General features: G+C 36.7%; 1 protein-coding gene across 1 annotated transcript in view; it reads right to left on the reverse strand.

The window, feature by feature from the left end:
* The window catches only part of LOC136846926 (titin homolog), a 231,395-nt gene that overhangs the window by 99,523 nt on the left and 104,090 nt on the right, over positions 1–27,782 (reverse strand). Inside the window, exons 15-24 of the mRNA XM_067118179.1 lie at positions 24,575–24,904; positions 23,279–23,386; positions 22,190–22,273; positions 17,231–17,362; positions 15,185–15,280; positions 11,923–12,027; positions 10,587–10,700; positions 8,669–8,746; positions 6,401–7,048; positions 1,496–1,690 (exon numbers count right to left, since the gene is read on the reverse strand). Of these exons, the coding sequence (XP_066974280.1) occupies positions 1,496–1,690; positions 6,401–7,048; positions 8,669–8,746; positions 10,587–10,700; positions 11,923–12,027; positions 15,185–15,280; positions 17,231–17,362; positions 22,190–22,273; positions 23,279–23,386; positions 24,575–24,904 (1,890 nt within the window). The remainder of the gene's footprint in view (positions 1–1,495; positions 1,691–6,400; positions 7,049–8,668; positions 8,747–10,586; positions 10,701–11,922; positions 12,028–15,184; positions 15,281–17,230; positions 17,363–22,189; positions 22,274–23,278; positions 23,387–24,574; positions 24,905–27,782) is intronic.

A 27,782-nucleotide genomic window follows, 5' to 3' on the forward strand; every position in this document is an offset into this window, starting at 1 on the left:
TAACTGTAGAGTTAAATGCATTTAGAGACAAAAAACGTTTTTATCCCTTAATTCTCAAGCCAGCTGATTGGTATCCTACTGGTATGAAACACAACTGATGAGGAAAATAACCATAATTACGTGATTTGATTGTATTCCTCGTAATAATTAAAGCAAACAGCAAAATAATCCCCATTATGTATCAAAATTACTCATCAGTTACTTGAAAAAACTTTATCATCACTTGGGTGAATTCCCAAACTATATCTCATCACTAGGATGAATTCCCAAACTATATCTCATCACTAGGATGAATTCCCAAACTATCTCATCACTAGGGTGAATTCCCAAACTATATCTCATCACTAGGGTGAATTCCCAAACTATCTCATCACTAGGGTGAATTCCCAAACTATATTTCATCACTAGGGTGAATTCCCAAACTATATCTCATCACTAGGATGAATTCCCAAACTATATTTCATCACTAGGATGAATTCCCAAACTATATTTCATCACTAGGATGAATTCCCAAACTATATTTCATCACTAGGATGAATTCCCAAAATATATTTCATCACTAGGATGAATTCCCAAACTATATTTCATCACTAGAATGAATTCCCAAACTATATCTCATCATTAGGGTGAATTCCCAAACTATATGTATCTGAACTATCTTCGTATTTTCCTACAACTTTTCAATATCAAAGTGGATTCGGGCACAAAGAATCCATCAGTCAAATTGGCCCACATAGCAGTAGTCAGGGTATGCTAATTCTCTATATATATTTCTATATTTCTGTGGAATTGCCTTCACAAACAGATCTTTGACCCAGCGGTCTTATACTTCCGAACCGCGTGCTAATAAACTAATGAACGTATCCACATACAAAATGCAATTTTGCTCGATGTTTAATAACAATAATTATGCGTAAACCGAAGATGACGATACGTCATTACTGTTTGCGGAAGCGCAGCCCGTAATTCCCTCTAATCGGGAAGATTAGGAATGTGGGAACGCACTCGATCAGATTCTCGGTGTCGGAACACACCGCTGTCCACTTCAGCCACGATCACTAATTACATCGACTAATGAATGCCTCCGCGGCCGTTTTTCTCTTCCTTTCACTAATTGAAGCGTCTAGTGAATCCTTCCTCGATCATTTTTCTCTTCCAATTTTGTTTTTCCTTGGAGCAACGAGGGTAGGGGGGTGGGGAGGTTTGGGGGGGGGGGGGGTGATGTTGAGGAGGTCCTCCTCCTTGGCTGGGAGGGGAGAGGGTGTGGAGAGATGGGACGGAATGAGCAAGACAGCAGTTAAATGCAAGGAAACGCGGTGAAGGAATGCTCTCTGATACGGAGGAGGGTAACAAGGAATAGAGAAGAGGAAGAAGCGAGGGGGCGGGGGGAGGAAGAGGAGAAGAGGGCCGCGAAGGAAGGGGAAGAGGAGGAGGAGGTGGAGGAGGAGCAGGACCGTGGAGAAGAACCCCCATCAACTCCCGACTACAGCCTTACCAAATGTTTGACGGAGATCCCGGTGTACACATTCGCCCGAGCTCCTGTAGTAGTAGTAGTAGTCGCCGACGTAGGCGACACGCTGCCGTTGGAGGAGCCGTTTTGATGGGTATTGTTGTTGTTGTGGTTGGGGGCGGGGGCCTTGGCGCGGCGCCCCCCAAGGTCCACCATGTCGTCGTCGTCCGCGCCCCCCCGCTGCCCGCGTTGTCAACCGACGCCCACCCGGGCACCCGGACACCCGCGACGCCCGCGGTAGGGCAGAGACCACGACCCAGACGCGGGCGAGCGGGGCAGGCCGGGCACCAAGGACCAGGCGGTCGCCAAGAGCAGGGCCAAGAGGATTAGCAGGAGGGGCAGCAGAACCAGCGGTGGCACCGTCGTCGTAGCGGCCAGTCCGTGGCGGCACCACCAAAGAGGGCAGCAGGAGGAGGAGGAGGTGGAGGAGGAGGAGGATTCCCGCCCGCAACCGCCGCCGCCGCCGCCGCAGCAGCAGGAGAAGACGTAGTCGTCGTCGGGCGAAGGAGAGCAGCAGTGGCAGCAGGAGGAGGAATAAGAAGAAGAAGAAGCGGCAGCGGCAGTCCGCAGCGGCAGACAACCGTCGCCGAAGAAAGGCGACGAGCAGTTGACGACAACGGCGAAGACGAGGAAGGAGGAGGAGGAGGAGGAGGAGGAGGAGGAGTGCCAACAAGAGGCGGGGGCGGAGGGGTAAACGCAGCGGCACCAGCCAATGGAAGATGATGATGATTCACAGTCACAAGATGAGTAAGAAGAGGTAGAGTTATTGGAAGAAGAGGAGAAGGAGAAGGAGGAGGAGGAGGAATCGGACGGGGAGGAGGAGGAGGAGGAGGTAGTAGTAGTAACAGCAGCAGCAGTAAGGCCACCACCACCACCACCGCCACCGCACCCGGGCAGTGTCAAGGCAGGGCCACAGTGGCGTGATGGCATACGGACGGAAGGTTCGCCCGACGCGGCCACCACCAACGGACACACAGGCGCAGTGCACACAAACACACGAGCAAACGCACAAACAAGGCAAATGTACCCCAAACACGCACAAACACACAAGCAAACATACAAACACGCCACCAACACCAGACGCAGGACGGAGCACAGAGCAGCAGTAGTCGATTGGAGTTCAATAGCGAACAGCGTTGGTTATCAAACATCCAGCGGTAAATGCAGTCAGGAACCCCGTTTTCGGCAACAATCAGACACCATCGAGAGATCACAACGGACGGTAATTAGCACCAATAAATAAATAGAAAAAAAGAACACCAATACTCGGGCCACCACGATCGAAACGAAGGATCACGATCAAAGGGGCATCAATCACCAACAGCGTTTCCAAAGCATCATTTTTTTTTTTTTTAATAAGTTTATGCCAATGTTTTTGTCCCAGTCCATAAGCGATCGAGATGATTCCAGCGATGGAAAGAGAAGAAGAAGAAGAATATATAAAAATGAAAAAATCACGCAGTTTCGAAGGTTGAGGAGTTCGGTCGAGGTCGAGTTGCAGTGTCGAGGCGTCGAACCATCAGGAAGTAGTTGCAGGAGCAACGGCACGGTCGAACCCCGAGGAACCAGAAGCGAGTGTTGCGAAGGCGACGTCGACGAAGCAGGTGGAGTTGGGGTCGGAGTTGGAGGAAGGGGGAGGAGGACGAAGGAGGAGGAGGAAGGGGGAGGAGGAGGAGAAGAAGAAGAAGAACGAGGAGGGAAAAAGAGAAAAAGGTCTGCATGTTAGTTGAGATCGTTTAATGGGCTACATTATTATACTTTTTTCTTTTATCACGGGAAGGGGAAAGAGAGACCGAGTCTTCGAGAGACACGAAGCCACGAAGCCACGGAGAGAGAGAGAGAGAGAGAGAGAGAGAGAGAGAGAGAGAGAGAGAGAGAGAGAGAGAGAACTGGTGCAACAAGAATGGGGATTTGGACTAGGTAGAGCTCACTCACATATAAATCAGTAATATATAACACAAAATATTTTCTTCAATATATCACATCAAAAACTGTCATAAATTGGGCTTTCCCTGAAGGTGTATCTCTACGGCTATATACGAAAAGCTATTCTCTATTATGGTGTATTTACACGGGCTGGAGTGAATTACATCTAGCAAACAGTGTATCCTAGATTACGCAAAAGCATCTAGCATGTACGAATAAAGTGACTGCTTTCCATTATGCAGAATTCGGATAGGTTAGGGAAAATCAATTGGAATTATATTAAAAAAAAAAACACACACACACTTGAATAACGTAAAGTCACGTGACTTGGGAAACAGGTGAATCATGGCATTCACTTCCACGTCTTCTTCCAGTGATAATTCCTCGCAAAATGAGAGAGAGAGAGAGAGAGAGAGATAATCCAATGAATATACGAGCAAGTAAATGCAAGAAAGTAAGAGAGAGAGAGAGAGAGAGAGAGAGAGAGAGAGAGAGAGAGAGATAAGCCAATGAATATACGAGCAAGTAAATGCAAGAAATGTAACGAAACGATTTCACGTCTATCAGAGAGAGAGAGAGAGAGAGAGAGAGAAGAGAGAGATCCAATGAAGAGAGAGAGAGAGAGAGAGAGAGAGAGAGAGAGAGAGAGAGAGAGAGAGAGAGAGAGAGAGAGAGATAATCCAATGAATATACAAACAAGTAAATACAAGAAATATAACGAAGTGATTTCACGTCTGACAGAGAGAGAGAGAGAGAGAGAGAGAGAGAGAGAGAGAGAGAGAATGGATGTGGACGGCTACCTGGAAGTTACATACCTGTTATAGATAATTACCTACACGTTCTAACGACCCCCAAGTTTGTGGCACTGCTTCTTCTGGGGGCGGGGGTGAATACGCGAGAGACTATTCAATAAATTCCAGCAGTTGATAATTACAGGATTAAAGGGGGTTTCCTTCCGTGAACTGACCCACTAATTGGGAGGAAAACGGGAGGTACTCTCGGGAAATTGAGGAAAGACTCTCAGCCGAAATCGAGAAGACCCGAGATTCTTCAAGGATCAGGATGATTGATTAATATTAAGCTCTGGTCGAGAGAAGAGATTGCCGGAAGGTGCACGGGAGATTGGGAGATTGTCTTCTATTTAAAGAATGATACGAAATTTCGGAAAGATTCAGAAGAGTGGGAGATTGTCTTCTATTTAAAAAAATGTTACGATACTTCGGGAAGATTCAGAAAAGTGGAAGATTGTCTTCTATTTAAAGAATGTTACGATACTTCGGGAAGATTCAGAAGAGTTGGAGATTGTCTTCTATTAAAAAATGTTACGATACTTCGGGAAGATTAAGAAGAGTGGGAGATTGTCTTCTATTTATAAAAATGTTACGATACTTTGGGAAGATTTAGAATAGTTGGAGACTATCTTCTATTTAAAGAATGTTACGATACTTCGGGAAGATTCAGAAGAGTGGAAGATTGTCTTCTGTTTTAAAGAATGTTACGATACTCAGGAAGATTCAGAAGGGTGGAAGATTGTCTTCTATTTAAAAAATGTTACGATAATTTGGGAAGATTCAGAAGAGTGGAGGATTGTCTTTTATTTAAAAAATGTTACGATACTTCGGGAAGATTCAGAAGAATGGGAGATTGTCTTCTATTTAAAAATGTTACGATACTTCGGGAGATTCAGAAGAGTGGGAGATTGTCTTCTATTTAAAAAATGTTACGACACTTCCGGAAGATTTAGAAGAGAGATTTGCGAGGATTCCTTATTTCCTAGTGTTCGAGGAGGTTCGTGTAGTTTCCCTAAATGAAGAAACCTGATTCTGTTTATAATTATAGTCTGTTTAGGTGGGCCAAACCGAAGAAATACCAATTTGAACCTTCAGAATCAAGTTGCCTTTGGCGCGGCTCTTGCATTTTGGGACAATTTGATCCCCTAATAATTTGTAAGACTGTGACGTTTCACGATCAATGGGGGAAAATTGATTTAAAATTAGGATTATTTCAGTCAAGCAGTTGTGGAGAAATAATAAAGAATTAAGTGGATATCAGCTACTGAATAATAAGAAAAGGGATAATTCTTTTTTCCATACTGCCAAAATAAGCTCTAAACAATCAGGCAGTCGTATGGGCCAACTGGAGAGCCGAGAAACAATACTAACATTTGGGTAACTATCATTAAATGTGTTGAGAGTCTTCCTAAGGGTGGATGAGCCAGCCACGGTGTCATACTTTCTTTGACAGGCTAAGAGGAATGAAAGCCATTAATTAAAGAAGAATTAGAAAGAAAGAACAAATTTTTAACATTTGTAGAAGACTCAGGTATCAAAAAACATCGGAGCACTCGGATCCAGAAAAAAACTGAAGAGGATTTCCTCTAGACGAAGGGAGACAATAACAATATAGGTCGTTTTTTCAGGGTCATATTACGGTTTCCCTCAAGTACGAACGTCTTACTAGGCGAAGCGGTACCTCAGTGCATCAGACAAGTATTGCAAGGGTGCATTTCATACTGTTCTACGTGCAGCAAGAATGTGGAAGTGTGAACGTGCCTCATACGAAAAAAAAAATTACACAGGGAATACGCGTCTCATAATTCAGGGAATTACATGATAGCTTGCAGTGTCAAATATATAAAAAGGGTGCAGGTAATTGTACATTTCAATGCTTTTCACGCTTTTCACAATGCAGCACGCTACGGAGATATGGGATATATATATATATATATATATATATATATATATATATATATATATATATATATATATATATATATATATATATATATATATATATATATATATATATATACATACATACATACACATTACTGTCTCAACAGGAATGTAATTGCAACTAGAGCATTAATTACAAAGCCCTTAGTTCTATTCCTCAAAGCCCGTGGGGAGGTCATAACAGGACCCACTGTGTTATATGATCCTCCTCCTAGCACCACATACTGACCTGGAGGGTGCCTGGCGGAGGCAACTGGTCACTCAAGTTATCAGTAGATGAGTAATGAGTCTTTCCACCTGAGTTACCATTCATATAAGCATAAGACAGATTCGAGAGGTCCTGAGTGGAGGAGCACAAACGGTGCCCCTCCTCAAAAGTATTACTGTCTTTCCCGAATGGCAAGAGTCTCGGTTTGGGCCTGCCACTCTCTTCACTGTACCTTCCAATATATTCTTTAAAACTGCAAGCACTGTCACAAGAGTCCTTGCTTGGGACGTCAGTTGTCCTTCTTCTTGGGGGAGAGTGAGACGAGGTCACTTTTGAGGGGGAGCCCTTGAAGCCGTTGCAAAGGTGTTTTTGACTTCCCACTTTTGCTTGACCCTTTGGGCTGGATGACCTCGGAGGTGGGCATGGGCTCACTGTCTTCCCAAGAGTGCCCCGAGATACTTGAGAAGAAAGGGTTTGGGACCTTACATGCCCGCTATTCACCTGGCTGGCTTTGGCTGGTGGGAGATCCGGCAACTTCCGAGACCTGTATCCTGACGAGGGCGATGGAGGCGGATAGGATTTCTTTACGGCCGAGTGCCGAGGAGATGTGACGACGCCATTTGTCTTTGGCGAAGGATGCTGATGAGGACGGGGGATCTTCGACGATGGCTGTACGTCACGCAGTGGAAGCATAAAAGGAAATATATACACAGGAGAAACAGTGAGGATGCTGAGTAATGGGAGATCTGAATGACTTTAAGTAACGAGGGAAGGGATAGTTTTTTGTATAAGAGTAACAAGACATAATTCCTTAAACATTTTCTTTGTATATATATATATATATATATATATATATATATATATATATATATATATATATATATATACACTTTTTCTCACTCTAACTAGTCTACTTCTAGGAGGGTTAACACTAGGTGTCTCTAAATCTGGAACATTATAAAACAGAAAAACAAGTATATTTTCAAACTTTCCTCCTTAGAGTTCACAGAAAAGACAAAGTTCAATACAACAGTTACGAAAAGGAGAACTACAGGGGACAGTCAGGTTCCAAGACCATTTAAAGGAGTGTCACAGTAAAAAAAAGAAAAAAAGTCTCAGTAACAAAATACGTGTGTTGTCTATTTTTTCCCGACGTTAAACAAATGTCATTTAGCTACACACGTACAGGCATCTAAAACTGTCAAATTTTACAGGTAAATCCCTTAAAACTATGATCCCACATACTAATCCCCACGTTTCTCTTACATCTTATATCCCAAGGAAATTCACGTAGATTCTCTAAGGACAAATCCCTGAGACGTTTACTTTTATTCTTACAGATTTCAAAACCCAAAGAACCTAAAGAGGTTCAAAATCACAAAAGCATTGTTTCAAACATAACATCTGAAACCAAACTAACGTTTTGGCATATTACCCAGAACCGCGAAACTCATTTCCTTTACAAATTAGAAACCTATAGCAGACTTCTAATAAAATCCTCTAATATACAAAATTCCATAAGCTGTGTTCACTATTCCTCAGAAGATATATATATAGGGCACTTTCCTGTCCTAATTTCCATTTGTAAAATTTGGGTTTACTCAAGTTTACTGGGTTGCGCAGAGCTTGCAATCCCTGATGGCAATTAGAGAATTTCTCTCAAGACATTTTATATCTTCCACTGGCTTTCTATCTATAAGAAAAATAATGAAAGGAACTCCAAAATATATAGCTGGAGATCACGATGAGCTTATCAAAAATCTTCATAAAACGTTACACCTCAAGGACAGAGCTATAGGTGTCTCTGAACACATGAATTCCATGTGCACTGAAAAAGACTGTTTTAAAAATAAAAAACACAGAAGATACTTAAGTTTCCATCTACACATATAGGTAAAGGACACTACAGGGTAAAAAGTACTTTTCAAAATGCAAAGACTGTAGTGGCATTAAACCAATGCTCTTTATAGATAAAATGTAAGATCTCAGAGCATTACCAATATCAAACTGTGAAACATCCAAGTGTCTCAGTACATGAAACATAATACTTAACAATTTTAAGAAAATTCTCTAGAGTTTCTTTACAGCTCTGAAATGACAAACTGTCATTCCTGGTAACACAAAATGTTTCTCATTTCAATCCTACACCCACAAAAAATAAGCCCCAGTCAAAAGGAGACAATGATAGACAGTAAAAGAGTGCACTCCCTAAAATTATTTGCAGAAGGTATTACCAGAAAAATATCTTCGAGTAGCACCTGAATAAAAAATGTAAATGCCACGACTTACCATGGAAGTCCTGGGTCTTGGTACAGGAGGAGTTGTTGATAAGCTGACAGCTCGAGGTAGGTCGCCGTAGCTCGCCCTCTGTTATAGGTCAAAGCAATGGATCATGCTGTACTGTACTACCCAAGGCCATTTCTACGTTTCCAAATCAGAGCCACGTTACTTATATACTACTGCAACTTAAAATGACAGAAAGTGCAGTTGATTGCTAAAGTGAATTTATGTGCCAATTAACATTCACTTATTTTTCCACTAATGAACAAATTATCAATGATGAAAATTTGTCATTTAACAAGACTGCCCCCGCATTCCTTTTTATAAGCATTGCCCATTCCTTCCAAGGTATCACTTCCATCAAGGTAAAATTATCATTGTTCCATTGTGATATGTTACATTTGATGAATAATACATTTTATTCAGCATATTGAAATCTAATTAGGGGTAATGCTCTTTATTCAATATATCAAAATCTTATTCTATAATATTGAATTATGTATATTACATTTCATTCACTTTAGTATCAACAGCACTTCCTTATCCATTTCGGTTAGTGGTCATTACATCTGCCCAGCCACATGAAGGGTTTAGTTGTTATTAGAATGAACTGATATCAATGTTAAAATTAGCTGTAGCATTTTAAAGTCCAGTTAACACAGGCTGTTAAACATAAGCACTGATACATAGAATCTATCATTCACTGCATTCAATAAAATCTACCTTTTTTACAGCAATGCTTATCAAATTATCAGTCAAAAGTATATGTGTACAGGAAAAAGAATTCCAAATATTTTAAATTAAAAGTTAAATAATCAGAACAATTTTGAGTCAAAAAATATTTTATAAACATGTTTTTGTAATTCTCCCTTTCTCTACTTGTTCACTATCTTCTATGTATACTTTATGTATACATAAATATATATATTAATATTTAGATATATATATATATATATATATATATATATATATATATATATATATATATATATATATATATATATATATATATATATATATATATATATATATATATATATATATACTCTGTATACAGTATATTTTTAGTTTATATTTATAATGTTCTTCCTGCTCCACAAAGCCACAATCAATAATCCTCCGCCCTGAATATATATGTTAGTAGTGTGCCGTTGGAAATGGTAGTCAATTTTAGAAGGGGAAATTACCAGACATAAAACCTAGACATGCAACCTTTCTTCTGAACCCTATACACACTGCCTCTTCCTCCCTCCCTACCATTTTCCAAAGCCACTTTTATTGAAATATGATCTTGTTAATTTGATATATCTATTTATACACTATCTTATATAAAATGTTTATTGAAATATGATCTTGTTAATTTGATGTGTGTATTTATGCACTATTTTATATAAAATGTTTATTGAAATATGATCTTGGTAATTTGATGTATGTATTTATACACTAGTTTCCTAAAATGAAACAAGTGAAAAATTATTCTTTAATTATGAGTTGTTCATTTTCTTTACATTCAGCACACATTCAAAACCATCTTTGTTTTGCAGTTTTACATAAGTTAAGACCTTCCTGAATTTGGAAGGTATTTAAGTATAACACTAAAGTTCATTAATAGTTCAACTTCACAGCATGCAATCTGGAATATTTCTAAGATGAACCATGCAGAATATGTGCATTCAGCTCAAGAATTCATCTCAGTTCACAGACATCTGAATATTTCTTGGATGCACGTTCTGATCAACGGTAAAATGATCAACCTTGGCCTGTGGTAACCTCCTTTAAAATTAGCATACCAGATTAACTAAAAACAAGATGCAAAAACGATTAAAAATAAAAAAAAAAAATTGCATAAACGTTTCTATCTACAACAAAAGAAAAAAAGAGATTAATCGAAGCAGCAAAAAAAAAAAAAAGTTTGGCGAAGACTTACCAGAGCCTTGACAGACACAGAAATTTGTCCAATATCTTCCTTGGGCAGCCTGGGACTTGTTGTTGATGACCCAGTGGAGTCACCGAGACGAGTCAGGTCAGAAAAGCTTCTCGTCTGTTTGGCAATGCAATGCACACACACATGCAGGTTATAGATTTCACATGCTCCTCATTATCACACTCAACAGATTTGTTAGCATGGCTTATCATACTGAAGGTACCCAAGAATGTGACACGTTTCTATAATATTTGCTAATGAAATTCTATATCATTTCAACAAGCTAATATTTAAAGAGATACCTGTAATAATCTGATGAATTTTTGAAGTTACTGAGATACCAAAATTATATTTGGGTATTTAAAATCTAAAAATCTTGGCTTTGTCTAGAAACAATATCTTTACTATAAATGCATTAAATTTTTTCTTTATTATCAAGTTAGCATTACTGATGTATCATACTACAAATCTGTTTCTAAATGAACATAATTTCATTTTTTTCAAAATGAGAATAAAAACACTGAATTTTACTATACTGCTTTGAGTTTGGTCACTAATTTTCAATTTGTTTCCAGCAAAAATGACAACATCAATTCCAAATACTGAAAAAATACTTATGAATTCTCAGTTTTCTTACATGTCTGGAAAATTCAGTGAGTCTGGTCTTGTCCCATATTACTGAACTCATAAGACACAAACACAAGACATTTCCTAACATGAATCACATTAGCATAAAATCATGCTGGTCATTGTAAGTAGGTACTGAAAGGCTTCATTAAGAGCATCTTTGTAACATTCTTAAATGTAAGTATTAATGGCATTAATGCAAACATCTGTGAGTTGTTTACAGTAACTTTAAAAAATCTGTTTCTGTATTAGAAAGAGTATTCAGTCTGCTCAGAGTAAGTAATAAAACAAAACAGTTAATGCTATAAATAAACAATCTCTGGTGTATATGTTGAAAGTCTGTTTTTTATTCATATAAAAAGAATATGAATACAACGAGGTGTAATTATATAGATCTGAATTGCACTAGCATGAAAAAAATACAGATGAAAGTAAGGAAACCATTCTGATCATTTACTCTACAGAACATCTGCAGCCCATGTTCTCTTGCATTCAAATGATGCTCTTTTTATTAATGAAAATTATGGATCTAATCAACAGCCATTCCACATGATGCTGCTTTATGCAATCTTATTTAGCAGTAAGCTTTGCTAATCAACTATATCTATTATCACCCAGGACTATTTATTTCTACTTCAAGAATGGCTGATACAGAATCATAAAAAAATCTTCATAACTTCAGATACGCAGCACGACAGCTAAGCAGACTTACCAGTGCTTTTACGTTGACAGATGCAAGGGCTGATCGGTCACAGTCTATTGCGGATTGGTTGCTGCTTTCTTGACCAACGTCTCGCAAGTCTGTCATACTCCGGGTCTGATGTGTGGTTAGTTATAGGGTCGTCATTAGTAAATTCTTTGTTTTGCTCCCAAAAACAAAAAGCCAAAGTAGCATAAATCAAATGAAAATGTAAATGAAGCCAGACATATCAAGTTTGTCCCATTCCCTTGATTATAATGTAGTTAGTGCCCTCATTACAAATAACTTGAATCATAAACCAACAGATTAGTGTACTGTTAGTGATAAGCAAAATACACCCACGACAATATAATGTCTTACTCACCCTACCTACCACAATTTCTTCTTTTTTATCATGCTTATTTTCATAACACATCAAAAGAGTGAAAAATAACTGTACTTTTCCAATTAAACAAAAAAATAATTGAAACTTTATTGTAAAATCTTGATCTAACTGACAATGAGTTTCCAAGTGTAGGCTTTGATCCACTTGATCTAAGCAAAAGCACAAAAATATCCTTCTTCATATTTTCCTCTGAAAGAAAGTTTTACTCAATCCCTTTCTCACATTTCACTCAACTGTGAGTTAAAACTACAAGTATACACAAGTTCTCATTCTGGGGAATATGCCACATTCATCTCTTGCCAGTTAGAGGTAGATTCTACTTCTACATAGTGACTGTAATTCTTGTATATGAAGAAAAAATGATTGAATTGCATCAGCTGTAAACTTAATACAAATTAAAAACATACCCATTAGCAAATAGCATGCCCCATGTAAGCAAACAGCGAGCTTCCAACTAGCCTACTCAACTACATTATAGAACAGAAAAATAAAACACCATTAAAAAATTTATCATACATTCAGTACATGCACCCATGTAGCTAACATTCTCAACCGTTACATAACATTACTTCCTTGATTGCCTCCAAACATGCATTTTTTCAAATTCAAAGAAACAAAGTTTAAACACCAACCTGCATATCACTAACAAGACAGTTACCTGAATTGACCGATAAAGTTTCCAAGAAAAATAGCCTGTTTTAGAGGAACACTTACCAGTCCATTAAGTTTTCCAAGATATAGACTGAAATTCTGACACACCACCAAGCTCCAAGGAAAATACCCTTGTTGCATCACAAACAGAATTGGATATGTTCCGTGAAAGCATAATAAACCAAAAAATAAGAATATCAAACATAACTATTATTCTCCCAGATGCACACAGCAGATAGGCATCACTCCCTAGGTCAAACAATTGTGGGTATTCACTACCCACCCTTCTGAATAGCTATGATAGGCAGCTATTCAGGCTCATTTTACCTTTGCATATTCCCTTGCTAATATGACTATATTAGAACAGATGGCCCAATTGAGAAGTGCACATAAAACAAGAAGCATATTAGCAATAACTTACTCTTAAGGGATCTGAGCTGCAGACCAATGGAACTCCAGTCCAATGCTTTATTCACTTCATTGTGGTTAAGTGGATAGAGTTGGCCTGGTGTTTCAAATGTCAGCAGTTCAAGTCCTCAAAGATAAGTTTATTGCTTTTAATGTTAACTTGTACTTAAAAGAGGGGCTTGTTCCACAATACAGATTGCGCAACTTGCTGTACCCAAGTGGAAAGCTTAGAGTGCCCACCTTGGTAAAAATGTATAAAGGAAAGCTAAATGCATTGCACATGAATCTAACACAGTCTGTAAGAAAAAGTCAAACATCAAATACACCATAACCTCCCAGAAATATTCAGTTTTCAAAACCCATCCCCAATGAGTGAGATGCCAATAATGATGAAATACCGAAAATGTAGCACCATCACTTCGACACATTGAAAGAAAGCCATAAGAATAAGAACAAGTTCTATTATGATGAGACACCACCATTGGGTGACACTTGCGAAGAATTCTGAAGGCATACTGATAACAATAAAGTGCTGTTTTTATACACACCCTCCTTGTATTGCACTCAAAGAAATTCATTGTACAACACACTAACTTTACATCCATCAGGTACATTGTAAAGTTTCCAACAGCTTCTAAAACTAGAGTATATGTATTCACAGGAAAAAACAAGTTCTATAAGCATCACCAAATTAAATGTGCCTTAAGCTAACTTTCAAATACAGTACACTAAATTCTGCATTATGCATATGCAACTACACTGAATTACCATAACTGATGATCTAAGAAACCACAGATATGTAATTGCAGATGTAGAAAACATAATTAAATATTTTTTATTAAGATGCACAGCACACAGTTTGAGCAAAAATGTACAGGATATTTTGCCAGCTCTCTACACTAAAGTGCATTTAGCATGACTGTACACTAAAACAATGAACAGCACCTTTTCTCACAGTGCACTGAAAAGCTAGAGATTTGATACAAGGCTTTATGATCAGGTAAACATGAACAGCTGGGGATTATAAAAGTTTGACTATTTTACATGACCAAATGTAAAGTATTTCTGAACCCTAAAAATAAGTATAAGTCAGAAAATAAATATACTCAAACTAACTGTATCAAAAGGACAGAAAGGAATCGCAATAAGGAGATTAATAAAATCTGTATCAAAAGTACCATAAATAATAATGAGAATTATTCAAACAAAACCAGCAACAACTGAAGTCCCTATGGACTGTTATCATATTAAGTAATATTCATAATATATTCAGTATTTATTCTGCAGTATCAAAACTGCAATAGTCTTCAATTCGAATACAAAATAGTTTCCCTCTTACCAAAAGTGGCTTTCAATTATCTCAAGACTGTCCATGTTAAATTTAAATCCTGACCAGCACTTTTGCAACATATTACACAATAAATCTTTACTAAACATGATGCACAAATGTAGTCCTCGTGTCAGCCACTACAAACTAGTACTATATGTACATGCTACAATGAATTAGAAACAACTTGCAAATATTCTCTGGCAGTCTCCAGTTTTCTCATATATATTTCTATATTCAGAAACGTACAATATAAAAATATTTTGTGATATCAGAGACGAAAAACAGTTCTCAACTAGAAGTGAGAATACAGTATACTCAATCTTCTTATGACCTTTCTAGTAATTTCAGTCCTTCAGTAACTCAGTAAAATATCTGCAGAGTGCAATCTAATAATCAGATTGTACAAACCCTGCACCAACTGTGACTATACTGAAATGATGGCTATTGCAGTAGCTATTCAGCGCTGCTGACAGGACCTACAAAACAGACTTGATACTTACAAGCTGCCTTATGGAAACTCCCGTTTCAGGAGAAGCTCTGCTGGGTGTGTGAGCACGGATATGTCCTTCTTGAACTGATCGACAATATTCTTCTCTCTGTGGTAAGAAATATGAAGTTTGAAATTATCAGCATTCAGAAATGTCACAGGAGGAAAGATAGCCACATACAAGGATTTGTTTTTACATCAATATCTTAAAATTAAATTCTGCTATAGTATATTTCAGGCATCTAAAATAACACAGTATCAAGGATGTTACATTAAAAACTCATTATTGCAGTATGTAATAAAGACACACAATTAATATACATCAGTTCCCAGGAAATAAAGCTAAATAAATGGTTTATCAAGCTGTCAACATGAAACAGTGGTTCAAGTAAAAGTTTCAAAGGGTGGGTGTTGATAATAAAAATGAAGTTCAGGGTGTTCTTAAAGTGGTGATAGCTACAAAGTAAGATAATGAGTAGTAAAACTGATCACATTTTCTGATAATAGGAGGAAACATGCATTAAGAATTCCAACACAAAACATACTGAGATGAAAGAATTTGCATGTCACATATCTACCATTCTAGACATCAAGAAAAAGCTTTGCTAAACTTGAAAGTTTGCTATTAAAAATCCCTTTCTTAAAAGACTTATTCTGACAAACCAATTCAATAAAAAATAATCAGAAAAAATAGATAAATGTAAAATTCTGACAGAAGAACTAGAATACAACAATATCTAATTAAGTCTTGATTATAAGTGGTAAGAATCTCAGTGCACTTCACTTATTCAGTAGAGAATGTACAGTATTGTATTTCACCTGTCTAAACATCACAGTAAACACTTCAAATACTTATAGCCTCAAAAGTTCCATTCCACTGAAATTGAAATGGTTTACCTTTCTAACCCCATTAACAACATAATCAAGCTATTTCCCATTCTGGCATTCCAAGGAGCAGAAACTTTAATAAACAACGCAAAAGAACCCAGTTAATTACCCCACCAAACTCTCTTTAGGGCTCTTTGGAACATCGTCCAAACTCATCGAATTCTTATGAAGTATTGCCCAAAGAAAATTTAATCAAACAGATGGCTGCTAAAAATGGACAGTATTTAAGACAGGCAGGATGGCACATATGAATGAGGCGTAACAAGATAACCCAAAAACAATGTGCTGCAGGAAATTGTGTAGCCATTACACTGCATGTGAAAAATTTTTCCAGCAAACACTACACAAAAATGAGTTATAGATAACTGATCATATGCTGGGAAAAGATAATACCAGTGATGATCTTCAAAAGGTATACTGTACATCATTTCATGTAAATGCATGGTTAACAAATCCAAAATACTACAGTAAGATACCAGCATCATACAACATAATGGAAACTAATAGTGAACATCGCACAGTTGAGGAGGAAGCCCTTTGATTTTCAGCAGTACTAAAGCTTTTTGATGCAGGAAATCATAATCCATATGACCATAAAACATTAGCCCCCAACTTATCAGGTGCTTTAGTGGGCCTGGCCTTTTGATAAGTAACAAAATCTTTTAAGTAACAAAGAGTGACCTACACTTGAACATTCAAGATACCCCACAGCTAACAGCAGTACTTCATAACTTCTAGCCTCAAGTAAATTTTAATGTACACACCATTCAGTTAACACATGTCTAAAAAGGCAGTCTAGCAAAACATCATCAAAGTAATGTACCTGAGAATGGATATTAAATGGAATATAACACTTAGGCCAAAGGCTAAGTGCTGAGACCTATATGGTCATTCAGCACTGAAAGTAAAGATAAAATCATTGTTAGGAGAGGGTCGAAAATAAGATGGAAGGAAGAGAATATGAACAGAGATATAGTAAAAGGAATGAAAGGGTTTGCAGCCAGGAGCCAGAGAAATGCTGCAAAGAACCTTAAGTAATGCCTACAGTGCACAGCGAGAGGCTCGCTGATGGCAATAGCCCCCCTACGGAAGTGTATCTGAGAAGTCTGATGAGTTAGGGTTTGTTAAGTGTAGGGATTACTTAGTAACGCAGCAGTTCCGATGCTCTTACCAGCTGATGTAGAGAAATGTTCAATTCCTCCTTTGGTGCAGGGCTGCAACCACCTGGACTACCGCCGCTACTGCTGCTATGCCTGCTGATGGCACTATTGCTTCCTGTCGCCGACGCTTCATACGCTGATTTCTGTACGTAACAAATATTTTGAATTTGTTAATTGCTTACTCTACAAATAACTTCAGTATATTACAGGGATGCGCCATGTTAGATATAGACCTAACTATTTTAATTTTCAATGTCACTTGCAGCCTATGTTTCTGTGAATTTAAATGTGATACAAGGGTCTAACTAATCTTGTTGCTGCAATACATAAACAAAAAACAACAAAAAACTCATAACTTTGCATTCCTGATAGAGTTTATATTTAAAGAGCACTCAAAAAAACCACATGGTTACATAAAATAAAGTGACATCCATCCAAACACTAAAAAAATATCTGAAAATTGACAAACTATCCATAAAACTAAAAATAAGTTACATGCTTCTGCAGTTGGATAAACAAATAGATTGCATACAGTATGCCACAAAAGGGCAAACAGTGTCACTTGTCAATCCATTGACGTATGTAATCTGTGCAAGATAAAAATGATGTGAAGATACTAATTTTAAATGCTAATCCTTCACAGTCATCCACTGAGAGGAAGTTTGATGCAAGACTGAAGTGCCTAAATTAAGCCATGTGCCTACCACAGTGTCATACAAATAAGTGTGAAAGTTGAAATGAGTAACCACAGTTTATAGACAAACCGTCTTTTCCACCAATTACGGCAAGATGACATCTGTGAAATAAACAGTTCAGAGATAAACACTGGCCACAGCATTTGATATATTTTGAAGAATAAACTTTACTGTGTTGTCATTCTTAGCATTAAGGACTAATTTTTTTTTAATTTCAGACAGATATACAGCACTTTTCCAAAGCAGTATGAATTTGGCATAAAGAGTTATTTATACAGCTCAAAGTAGTATGAGTTTGGCATTAAGAGTTATTTATACAGTTCTAAGTGTTCTTTGCCACTAACTCTTCCTGTATGAATGATTTTCTTCCAGTACTCAGAACTTCACTGGCAACTGGTTGTATACCAACAATATCACCTAAACCCCTGACAACCTTCTTCATTTGTAAAGAACTATAGTATACTGAACCCAGAAAGGGTTTACCCGTTCAGTACCTTCACTTAGAGCACTTACTCTGGTAATCTTAGTTAATTCTATGTAATGTTGTTTATTCAGGTATTAGTACAATTAGGCGGAAACAGGTTAGAAAAACACCTTAAAAGAATATGAGTCACCTGTTCTTGTAGTTTAAGGTTTTGTTAATTTTATGAGCACCTTCCCACTATTTACTAGTAACTTGTTACTGTAATTATTGTGAGTCAAACACTTCACAACAGTGTATGGAGTAAATGCTTCTACGCTGAAAAATCCTGCTCTGTTAGTAATCTGACTTAAACACAATTTCACAAGACAATATCGAAGTCTTTACGTCAATAGATTTTAGCCCTGTTCCTTATTTCACTTCCTCTCCTTTAACAAAAAAAAAATGTTGATCATTATAGAAACTACATACTATACACACTATAAAGTCATTGCTGTATTCCACTTCCCTTTGGCTCACACAACACAACTCTATGTAAGTAACGACCTTCAAAGACTGACCAGCTCTCTTTATATAAAGGCCCACGTGATAGGTGGTCTGTTATCTAGCAACCTCAACAATGCCCATCAGTTTGTTTGGCATAACTCACAGATTTAATCATATGGTAGTGGCACGAGACACACCTGATAACACTGATAACAATCATTCACAAGGCTTAATTGATATTTCATTAGTTTTAGCATAACAGACATTACTCAAGTCTGAGCTCAACATTGTGAAGATTTACAAGAGTTCTTTGTAAGATGAGTGGCATATATTTTTAGAGTAAGTAAATATTGAACAAGTTAGGTAAAATTGAAATTTAATCACAAATGCTTTATAAAATGAAGGGCATATATCTTAAGAGTTTATAATTATTTAAAAAGTTAGGTAAAACATATATTAATTCCAAAACAAGGATGGTCATGTGGATGGATCATATATGGGAATGAGGAAAAAAATAGCTTAGCATACAGCTCTTGATGTGTTCTCCACATAATATCATCTGGAAATCTATCACTGCATGTTTTGCATTATGAGTTTAAAGCTGACTTTTAGAGATGACTGTATCTCAGTGCAATCTCCAAAAGTATACATAATAATAAAGTGCTGGAACATTTTAAAACTTTTCAGTTCTTATTGCTAAAGCAAGTTCATGGTTATTTAATATCTATGGTCAAGCAAGGTCCCATTTTCTCAAGTTTGTGAAGTGAAATTTACATAAAAATTCAGGAAACATTATGAGTGCACAGTCATTAATGTAGTAGGCATGTGTGAAAATATTTTAATATGTAGTGCCTAATTTTTAGCAGAGCAACAAACATAAGCTTAATGTATTTGATGACAGCACTTTAACTTCATTTTTATAAATAATCATGATAAACTTGCATAAGTCCACCATACTTAGTATGAGTAGTGTGATTCTTTTTTGTAGTCATTTACTGCTAATCATTATCATTGTTTTAAATGTCAGATTTTGCCCTTGACAGGGTTAAAGAGGAAAGGAGCACTTTTCCTCTGAATTCCCATCTAGTTTTCATCTTTACCTGTGCCTTTCCTCATGATTGTTTTAGATGTAGGCCTTCAGGTGTGTTTTCCTACCACTTTCATATCTACTAGCTAGGCTACTGTTTCATATTCCAAACCATCCCGATCATTATCATCAATGAGGTCTCAGTTGATTCTCATTTGTAATATGCTCTTCCCATTACACTTCTCCAGCCATGGTTCTTAGCATTCTGTGGCCACACCTTTTCAAAATCTCCATTTTCTTTTTTTGGAACAGAATAATACAGGGCTTTATACTGTACATGCTTCATATATTTTTGCTACGTTTACTAATGAGATACTTTTGTTTATCAGCTGTCTGATCATTTCTTTTCACTTCATACAGGCAACTGCTAATATTTTTTCTCAAACTGCCATCTAAATACTTGCAACATAGTCAGCATCCCCCCACAGTAACAAGAACATTCTACCTCTTCTACAGTCTACCCTTCCACCAAATAATGGTGCTTCTCCCTATGATAATCATATTCACTATTACTAATAGTTGGAGCCACATTCTGTAATGATGTGGCTCCTTAATCATATGGACTGCAAACAGAACCAGCCTGAAATTAAAAACTACTGCATCACTTTAATTTTAAAAGAACATTGCAAATTACATATATTAGCCCAACCACATACCAGTTAAAATTAAAAGTATCATACTTTTCAAGTTTTTATTGAATTTATTGAACAAGTATAACCCAAAGAGCTTTGAAACTCTTCATTTTCCAAATGTAGGGTCCAGCCACACTATTCTGACTTCTCCCTCAAGGTCTTTCCTTCCAGGTCTGGGTCAGATAAGAGTGCAAGGCCATCTGTTGCTTTTTCTTTTTGTATTAGAAAGTGATGATATAATTATTCAGCTACAATAACACTGTATACTGATGGATAAGCATCTGAAATGTTTGTTATGGATAGTGCAGTATCTAGACACCATCACTTCATCATCAATATTTTCTTTTCAGATTTTGCCCAGTGGTGGTAGAGGGGAGAGACAATTACAGTGGACCTGGGATAAATTTTTGCAGCATCCTTTTAGCTCCAACTGCACAACTTTCTGCCCTTTTGGTTTTTCCTACTTAGCTGACCAACTCCTTTAACTTTAATTTCCTCTAATTTCCACCTCTTATTTAAGAACAAACTCTGCAGCTGAGTCCTACAAGAGTCTTGAGTTGTGACTTGCCACTTTTATAAAATAATATAAAATAATAAAAACATCAGATTTTCATTTTTAAAGGGTCACTGGTAAAATAATGTTACACCCCTCTCTTTCGTCTGGTATACTTCCTACTTGGATTCCTGTCTAGTGTAGTTCATATGTGTCCTTTCTCTTTGATTTTCTGAGCCTTCCTACTGGTTTTGTCCTGCTGCTACTTTTCTAACTAACTGCTTTTTGCCCTCTTTCATCCTAAGCCAAAATTATCAGTTTTGTGAAATTGAGAAGAGTATTCAAGTACACTTAAACATCATAAGTAACACCTCAGCTTAACAGATTTTGACTGATAAGACTAGAGTGTTTCTCAGCTACATTATTGTGATGATTTTTTTTCAAGACCCCCATTCAGATGTGATGTATTATTAGATAAATCTCTCAGATGAAAGTTAACTGTAAGTTACAGTTTATGTTAGGCTAAAAACTGAGTGAGATTACTGGTAGTTGTAAAATATCTTCTTCAAATGCAAACAACGTTATAGGGTTTTTCCTACTTATCAGATTATGTTATCTAACAGGAGTTCAAAACATGAAGCATCTGATAAGTTGAAGTGCTACTGTAAGTACTGTACGGCAATTTGTAAAACCATTCCTATGTCCAGTATAAAGTTTCTTGATTAGAAATAAAAACATACAATGCAGTACTGGGTTTTCACCAAGTCACAGAATATTCTAAACTAGGGAACAGAGTAACTTAATGGGTTAGATTCAAACAAATCACCACTTGGAAAATATGAAAAAAGCTGAATTGAATGTCTTTTTATCTAGGGATCTACAACACTTCTAGGAAGAGAATTTTGGCCATGCAGAGTTGACATAATATTATTTGGGTCTGATGTTCATGCTGACATTTTCAAGATAAACTATTAAAGGTATCGAGGAATTTACCATCCTTCCAATCAGGATTTTGTATTCCAATCAGGATTTTATATTACTTTAATCTATGTTAATACATTCACAAACATAGAGAGAGAGAGAGAGAGAGAGAGAGAGAGAGAGAGAGAGAGAGAGAGAGAGAGAGAATACAAATAAATACTCTGCAGAAGTTTACCAGTGATCTCAACGATACAGGTGTAAGGTCGTCAGGCCTACTGGGAGTGGGCGTTCGAGGTGGTGGGGAGGAATAAGTGTCGACCTGCAAAGGTATTTATAGATGTAATTTCAACAGTTGTGTACACCAGATCGTACTGACATGAGACTGATACTCATACATCGGTAAACAGGACGATAATGATATAGGGGGAAATTCCATCGCTAAAAGATGAATAATCAATAAAGATTTGTAACTGATAACAGTATCCATATGGATATTAATCTGAATTACTTAAGGCAAGCTATAAAGAATCTCAAGTTTGTTGAAAATTTACACATACCTGTACAGTACTAGATTTTATTCTACAATATGAAATGCACAGCTATAATTCACAATATCCAATGAAAAAATAGCTGCCAAAGGTGTTAGCATAAAGTAGCATCACTTGGTCAGCTCAACAGTAAGTTAAGTATCATCATAACTAAACTGTTAGCTCTACAAATTCTGAGTGTCTTCACGAAGTAAAATATAGTACTGTACCACAAAGTAATGGTGGTTTCAATCAACTACCTGACAGAACTGCAAATACAAGTACTTGTTTGTCTACAGTACAGGAAGATGCTGAATCTTTATGTTTTTTTATTTACCATCAGAGTAATTGCAGAGAATTAAAAAAAATACTGAATGATGATTCTCTTCTTTAAAAGTTTTCTTAGCAAAGAAGGTTATTCATTACATCATCAAAACCATAAATTACAACAAGTACTGTATGTGGAATAGAACAAGTAAATATTACTGTCTCCAGGTATACATAGTGAATTTCCTCAAAAGATTTGCCCAAAAAAAGACCTGGTTGCTTTCATTTTGGGGGCATTTTTAAAATATGTCATAGACTACAAAACACTTAATAATTAACTGGATATGAATGGAGCTCTTTACAAAATTCAACAATACTGTGTTAAGCTCTAAATAACATTAATTATCAACACAAAGATACATACTACATGAAAAGAAATCATCATTTTATTTTTCTATTTTTATATTTAAATCCACCTTGGAATGACCACATCTGTGGTTAGGATCACCTAACCTCAACACATAACTCACCAGACTTGTGATATTGATAGTTTTGTTGACCTCAGCTTTGTGGTTATCTCCAGCCTGGTGCTGGTGATGAGCCTTATTCTCCTGAGCTTGGTTCAAGTATGAGGATCTCTGCGATTCAGAACAAAAAATTAGTCGTCTGTACAAAGTTGGTTCACCATCTCGTCAAACACTGATATACTAATTCCCATACTTAATTGACAGTGAAAGTGTTAATCTGCAAACTAGGAATGAGATGGATCAAAGCAGTAAATGAGCATGTGTGAAAGGAAGAAGTTTGAAGATACATCAGGAAAAAGTACAAAGTGAGAAACAGCTGAAATGAACATTCTTTTCACACTGTTCACTACTTAAGATAATTGAGAAGATATGGAGTACTTTACAACATATAATTTGTTGGTATCATTTACTGACAATTTTTGCTTGAAAACTGATAGCAGTCATTTTGATGCTCCCATATTACTGATTTCAAATTCCTTTGGACATTAAGTTCAAGCTGTTATGTCTGGTAACTGATTTGAGCATAACTAATGTCAATACATGTTTAATATGCAGTCCTAAAAACAACCCATTAAAGTATCAGTAAAATCTGGTTTTGTCCAAAACTGTAGCTTCATGAACTTTGATATACCACTAATATTAATTACTATATATAAAAACAAAAATAAAGTCCCAAATAATCATGGCTTACACATTAAATTCTTGGTAAACTACATTCACATATCAAATAAGTTTCCCACCACAGGTATGTACAGTACATGGTTACATCCATATTGAAAGAAAAGAACTAATTTCAGTATACAAGAATAACTCTGTATAAATATAACTGTTAGTTTGGTTCAATAAATCCTATTATATCTAATAATAATATGTACTCAAAAGTGAGATAAAATTACCTAATGTCCATAAAATTCCAAATTGTCATCTGAATGCAGGCTTGACATAAATATATTTCACTATTGATATCTACTGATTTAGTATTTTCTCATACTTTTAAAGGTCTTGGGAGCAAGCAAGTTTATTGATATATTCTCAAGGACATTCTGGAGCAGACGTCGTTACTCTAATCAAGATTTTTTTCATCAAGTAGCCCATACATAGTAATAGTAGTCAAAAATCTTCAAAGATATAAAACTCCCATTTGAAACCCTGCAAAAAACTGGCAGATTGGAAAAATCTCTTCTGTACAAGTTAAGGGGTTTCTGAGTGCTTGAGAATTCCTGTTCAAAATGACAACTTGTCACACTGTTAGTTCACTTTGATAATTAAAACAAATCAGACCAAAATCCCAAAACTTACCAATTGTTTGACACTGACTCCAGCCAGTTCTTCCTCGTCAGTCAGAGGCGTCTGAGAACGAGGGTCCTTCTTGACACCCAGGTGTTCCTTGCGACTGCTGTTGTTGTAGACATCCCTCAGGCTGTGGAATTCTTCCCGAGTTATAAATTCACTCTCGCTGTGGGATTCTACTTCGCTAGCGTGTTGCTTGCTGCGGATGGCCCTCTCCTGCTTTTTCTCAGTGTGTTGGCGGTTTGCGAGGACCCCATTCGTAAGGGCGTGTCCATTGAAAAGGGGAGGTGTCGGGGCTGGGTCCTCTTCTTCACTATCTCCGTCGGTGGAGCTTCCACCCTAGAGGAACATGAAAGATCTTAATACAGTGAGCCCAAATTTCTTGGTGACTTTAGTACTGAAAGAAAAATGCAGTTCCAAACTAACAAATTCTTGATTCGAAAACCATAACAACTATTCCCTCTCTGCTAAAGAATTAAGGAGTACTAAAGATGATAAAGTGAACATATAAAAAACTTATAGATGCTGGAGTATTTCAGTTTAACAGAGATGTACCGCACATACACTTTACTCTGAAGAAATGACCAATAAAATACTTTCAAGTCACAAATTGCATTTTACCAAAAGATTCGTTTCCTCATTTGTGTATTAATTTACACATGCTGTGGTCTCTCATTGTACTTAAGAATTTAGGTAATGAGATTGGATTGCTGCAAATTTGGATCTAAAGTCCTACAGTATTCTTAAAATATATGTGACACTATAAGAACACAAACCAGTAATAATAATAAGTCTACGGATAAAATTAAGTACAGTAATAAGAAAGAATTAAAAAAAATAACACATACTTAATATTTGTAGACATAGTTAGGAACACCACTCTAAATGATACACCAAACGTGGTTATTAAAAACACATGCATATGTGTACAAAAATAAGAAAAAAATATCACACACATTTCATATCAGTAAAATAATCTACTTCAAAGGCCTGGAAATCCATTTCCTCTTTGATAATAATGAAAGTATCCCATAAGGAGGCATTGTTCTATCCATTGTTTATCACAATATGGTAAAGGGAAAGTTGAAAGGTACTGTAAGTGATTCAGCAATACATGAAATGATTGACAGTACAGATAAGAAATACAAAAGTACCTCATTTAAAACACACCTTTGCCAAGATGACAGTAACGATTTCAAAAAGTAAACTGCTGTACTTCAAGTAAAAAATACCTTTACCAAGATGACAGTAACGATTTCAAAAAGTAAACTGCTGTACTTCATGTAAAAAATACCTTTACCAAGATGACAGTAACGATTTCAAAAAGTAAACTGCTGTACTTCAAGTAAAAAATACTTTTACCAAGATGACAGTAACGATTTCAAAAAGTAAATTGCTGTACTTCAAGTAAAAAATACCTTTACCAAGATGACAGTAACGATTTCAAAAAGTAAACTGCTGTACTTCAAGTAAAAAATACATTTGCCAAGATGACAGTAACGATTTCAAAAAGTAAACTGCAATGCCTTACTGCTGTATTTTCTAACATACATGAAATTTCCAAACCTTGGTTTAATACACTCGTCTGTGTGAACAACTGAACTCATATTAGTTAGATACCATCGAAAACTTGAAATAAGGCAAACATAAATCTTACTCACTCACTTCAGTGCGGATTCTTTCGTTTGCTCAACACCCAGTTTCTAGGAATTGTGAAGCAATTATTTTCTAATGAGTTAGCACACAGTATTGCTCTAGAATATTGTTTTCAAATAATTTTCTAGCGAGTCAGTTCAAGTTATTATAATTACTCAATCATTTTTTTCCAAGTATTTAAAAAAAGATTTTATAAAAACACATCTTATGGAGAAGTCTCCTAGAATACTGCTTACTGCATAAAAGCAGAAAATATTGTACTAGTGGCCCTTCCTCTACGTCCAAGCTTTGGAATTCTCCATCCACTTCTGGTCTCCCTGATTTTTAATAAAATTCCCTCTGTTCAGTGGTATCTAGTGCCATTTTGTTCGTGGCTAGGCATCATTCACTTTTCATTATTATTATTATTATTATTATTATTTTTTTTTTTTTTTTTTGTAGGGGCTTGGACGAACATGGATATCAAATAGCCTTGGACAGATATGGTAGATACCGGGTTGCACCTGCAGGAGGCAGAAGCCCTAAGGTATGTTGAAAATTATTATCATCCGTTTGTTGTTTTATCATTTTTTGTTTTCATTCGTTTGTTGTTTTATTCATTTGTTGTTTTCATTCGTGTTTTTAAGTCATACTCATGTCGTTCCCATCCCAGTTTTAAACATTTTTAGTTTTCTGAAAAAGAAAACTATTGTGCCGGCTTTGTCCGTCCATCCGCATTTATTCTGTCCGCCCTCAGATCTTAAAAACTACTAAGGCTAGAGGGCTGCAAATTGGAATGCTGATCATCCACCCTCCAATCGTCAAACATATCAAATTGCAGCCCTCTAGCCTCAGTAGTTTTTATTTTATTTAAGGTTAAAGTTGGCCATCATCATGCTTCTGGCAACGATATAGGATAGGCCACCACCGGCCGTTGTTAAAGTTTCATACAGCATTATACCGAGACCACCGAAAGATAGATCCATTTTCGGTAGCCTTGATTATACCCTGTAAAGAAAACTCGATTGCGCCGAAGAAATCGGCGCAATTTTTACTTGTTTATACTGACGACCCTCTCTCAATCTCGTATACTCAACTTATAACTGTATGTTAACTAATACTGTCTTTCAAAACATGATCTCTTATTCTATGCCTTTATACCCTAAATAACAGTGACCCTCTCTCGGCGTAGTCAGTGATTATCTACTTGAAATGTACCCAAGTAATCTAGTACGCTAGATTTATCAATGACTTTGCTGGTACAGTTCATCAGAATGTGAATTCACACGAACTACCGGAAGCATTTTCCCGAGATGTAACCGAGTGCCGGGACGTTTCCCTGAAAAAAGCGGGACGCCATATCTTAAAAACTAACCATAAAATTTTCTTAAAAACAATCTCATTATGTTTCCCACACCCAAATTATTGTTTATTCTTGACTTAACTCAACCCAACCTAACCTAACCTTAGGGCAGGCAAAAAAACCGGGGCTGGTGCAATACTGTTATAACATACATCTCAGAGATTTGCCTACCGGAACATTTCAAAGATCATTATTCTTCCACTTGACAAGGTAGAATCT

This window comes from Macrobrachium rosenbergii, chromosome 16 (assembly GCF_040412425.1).
Source record: "Macrobrachium rosenbergii isolate ZJJX-2024 chromosome 16, ASM4041242v1, whole genome shotgun sequence".
NCBI classification, from domain to species: Eukaryota; Metazoa; Arthropoda; class Malacostraca; order Decapoda; family Palaemonidae; genus Macrobrachium; species Macrobrachium rosenbergii.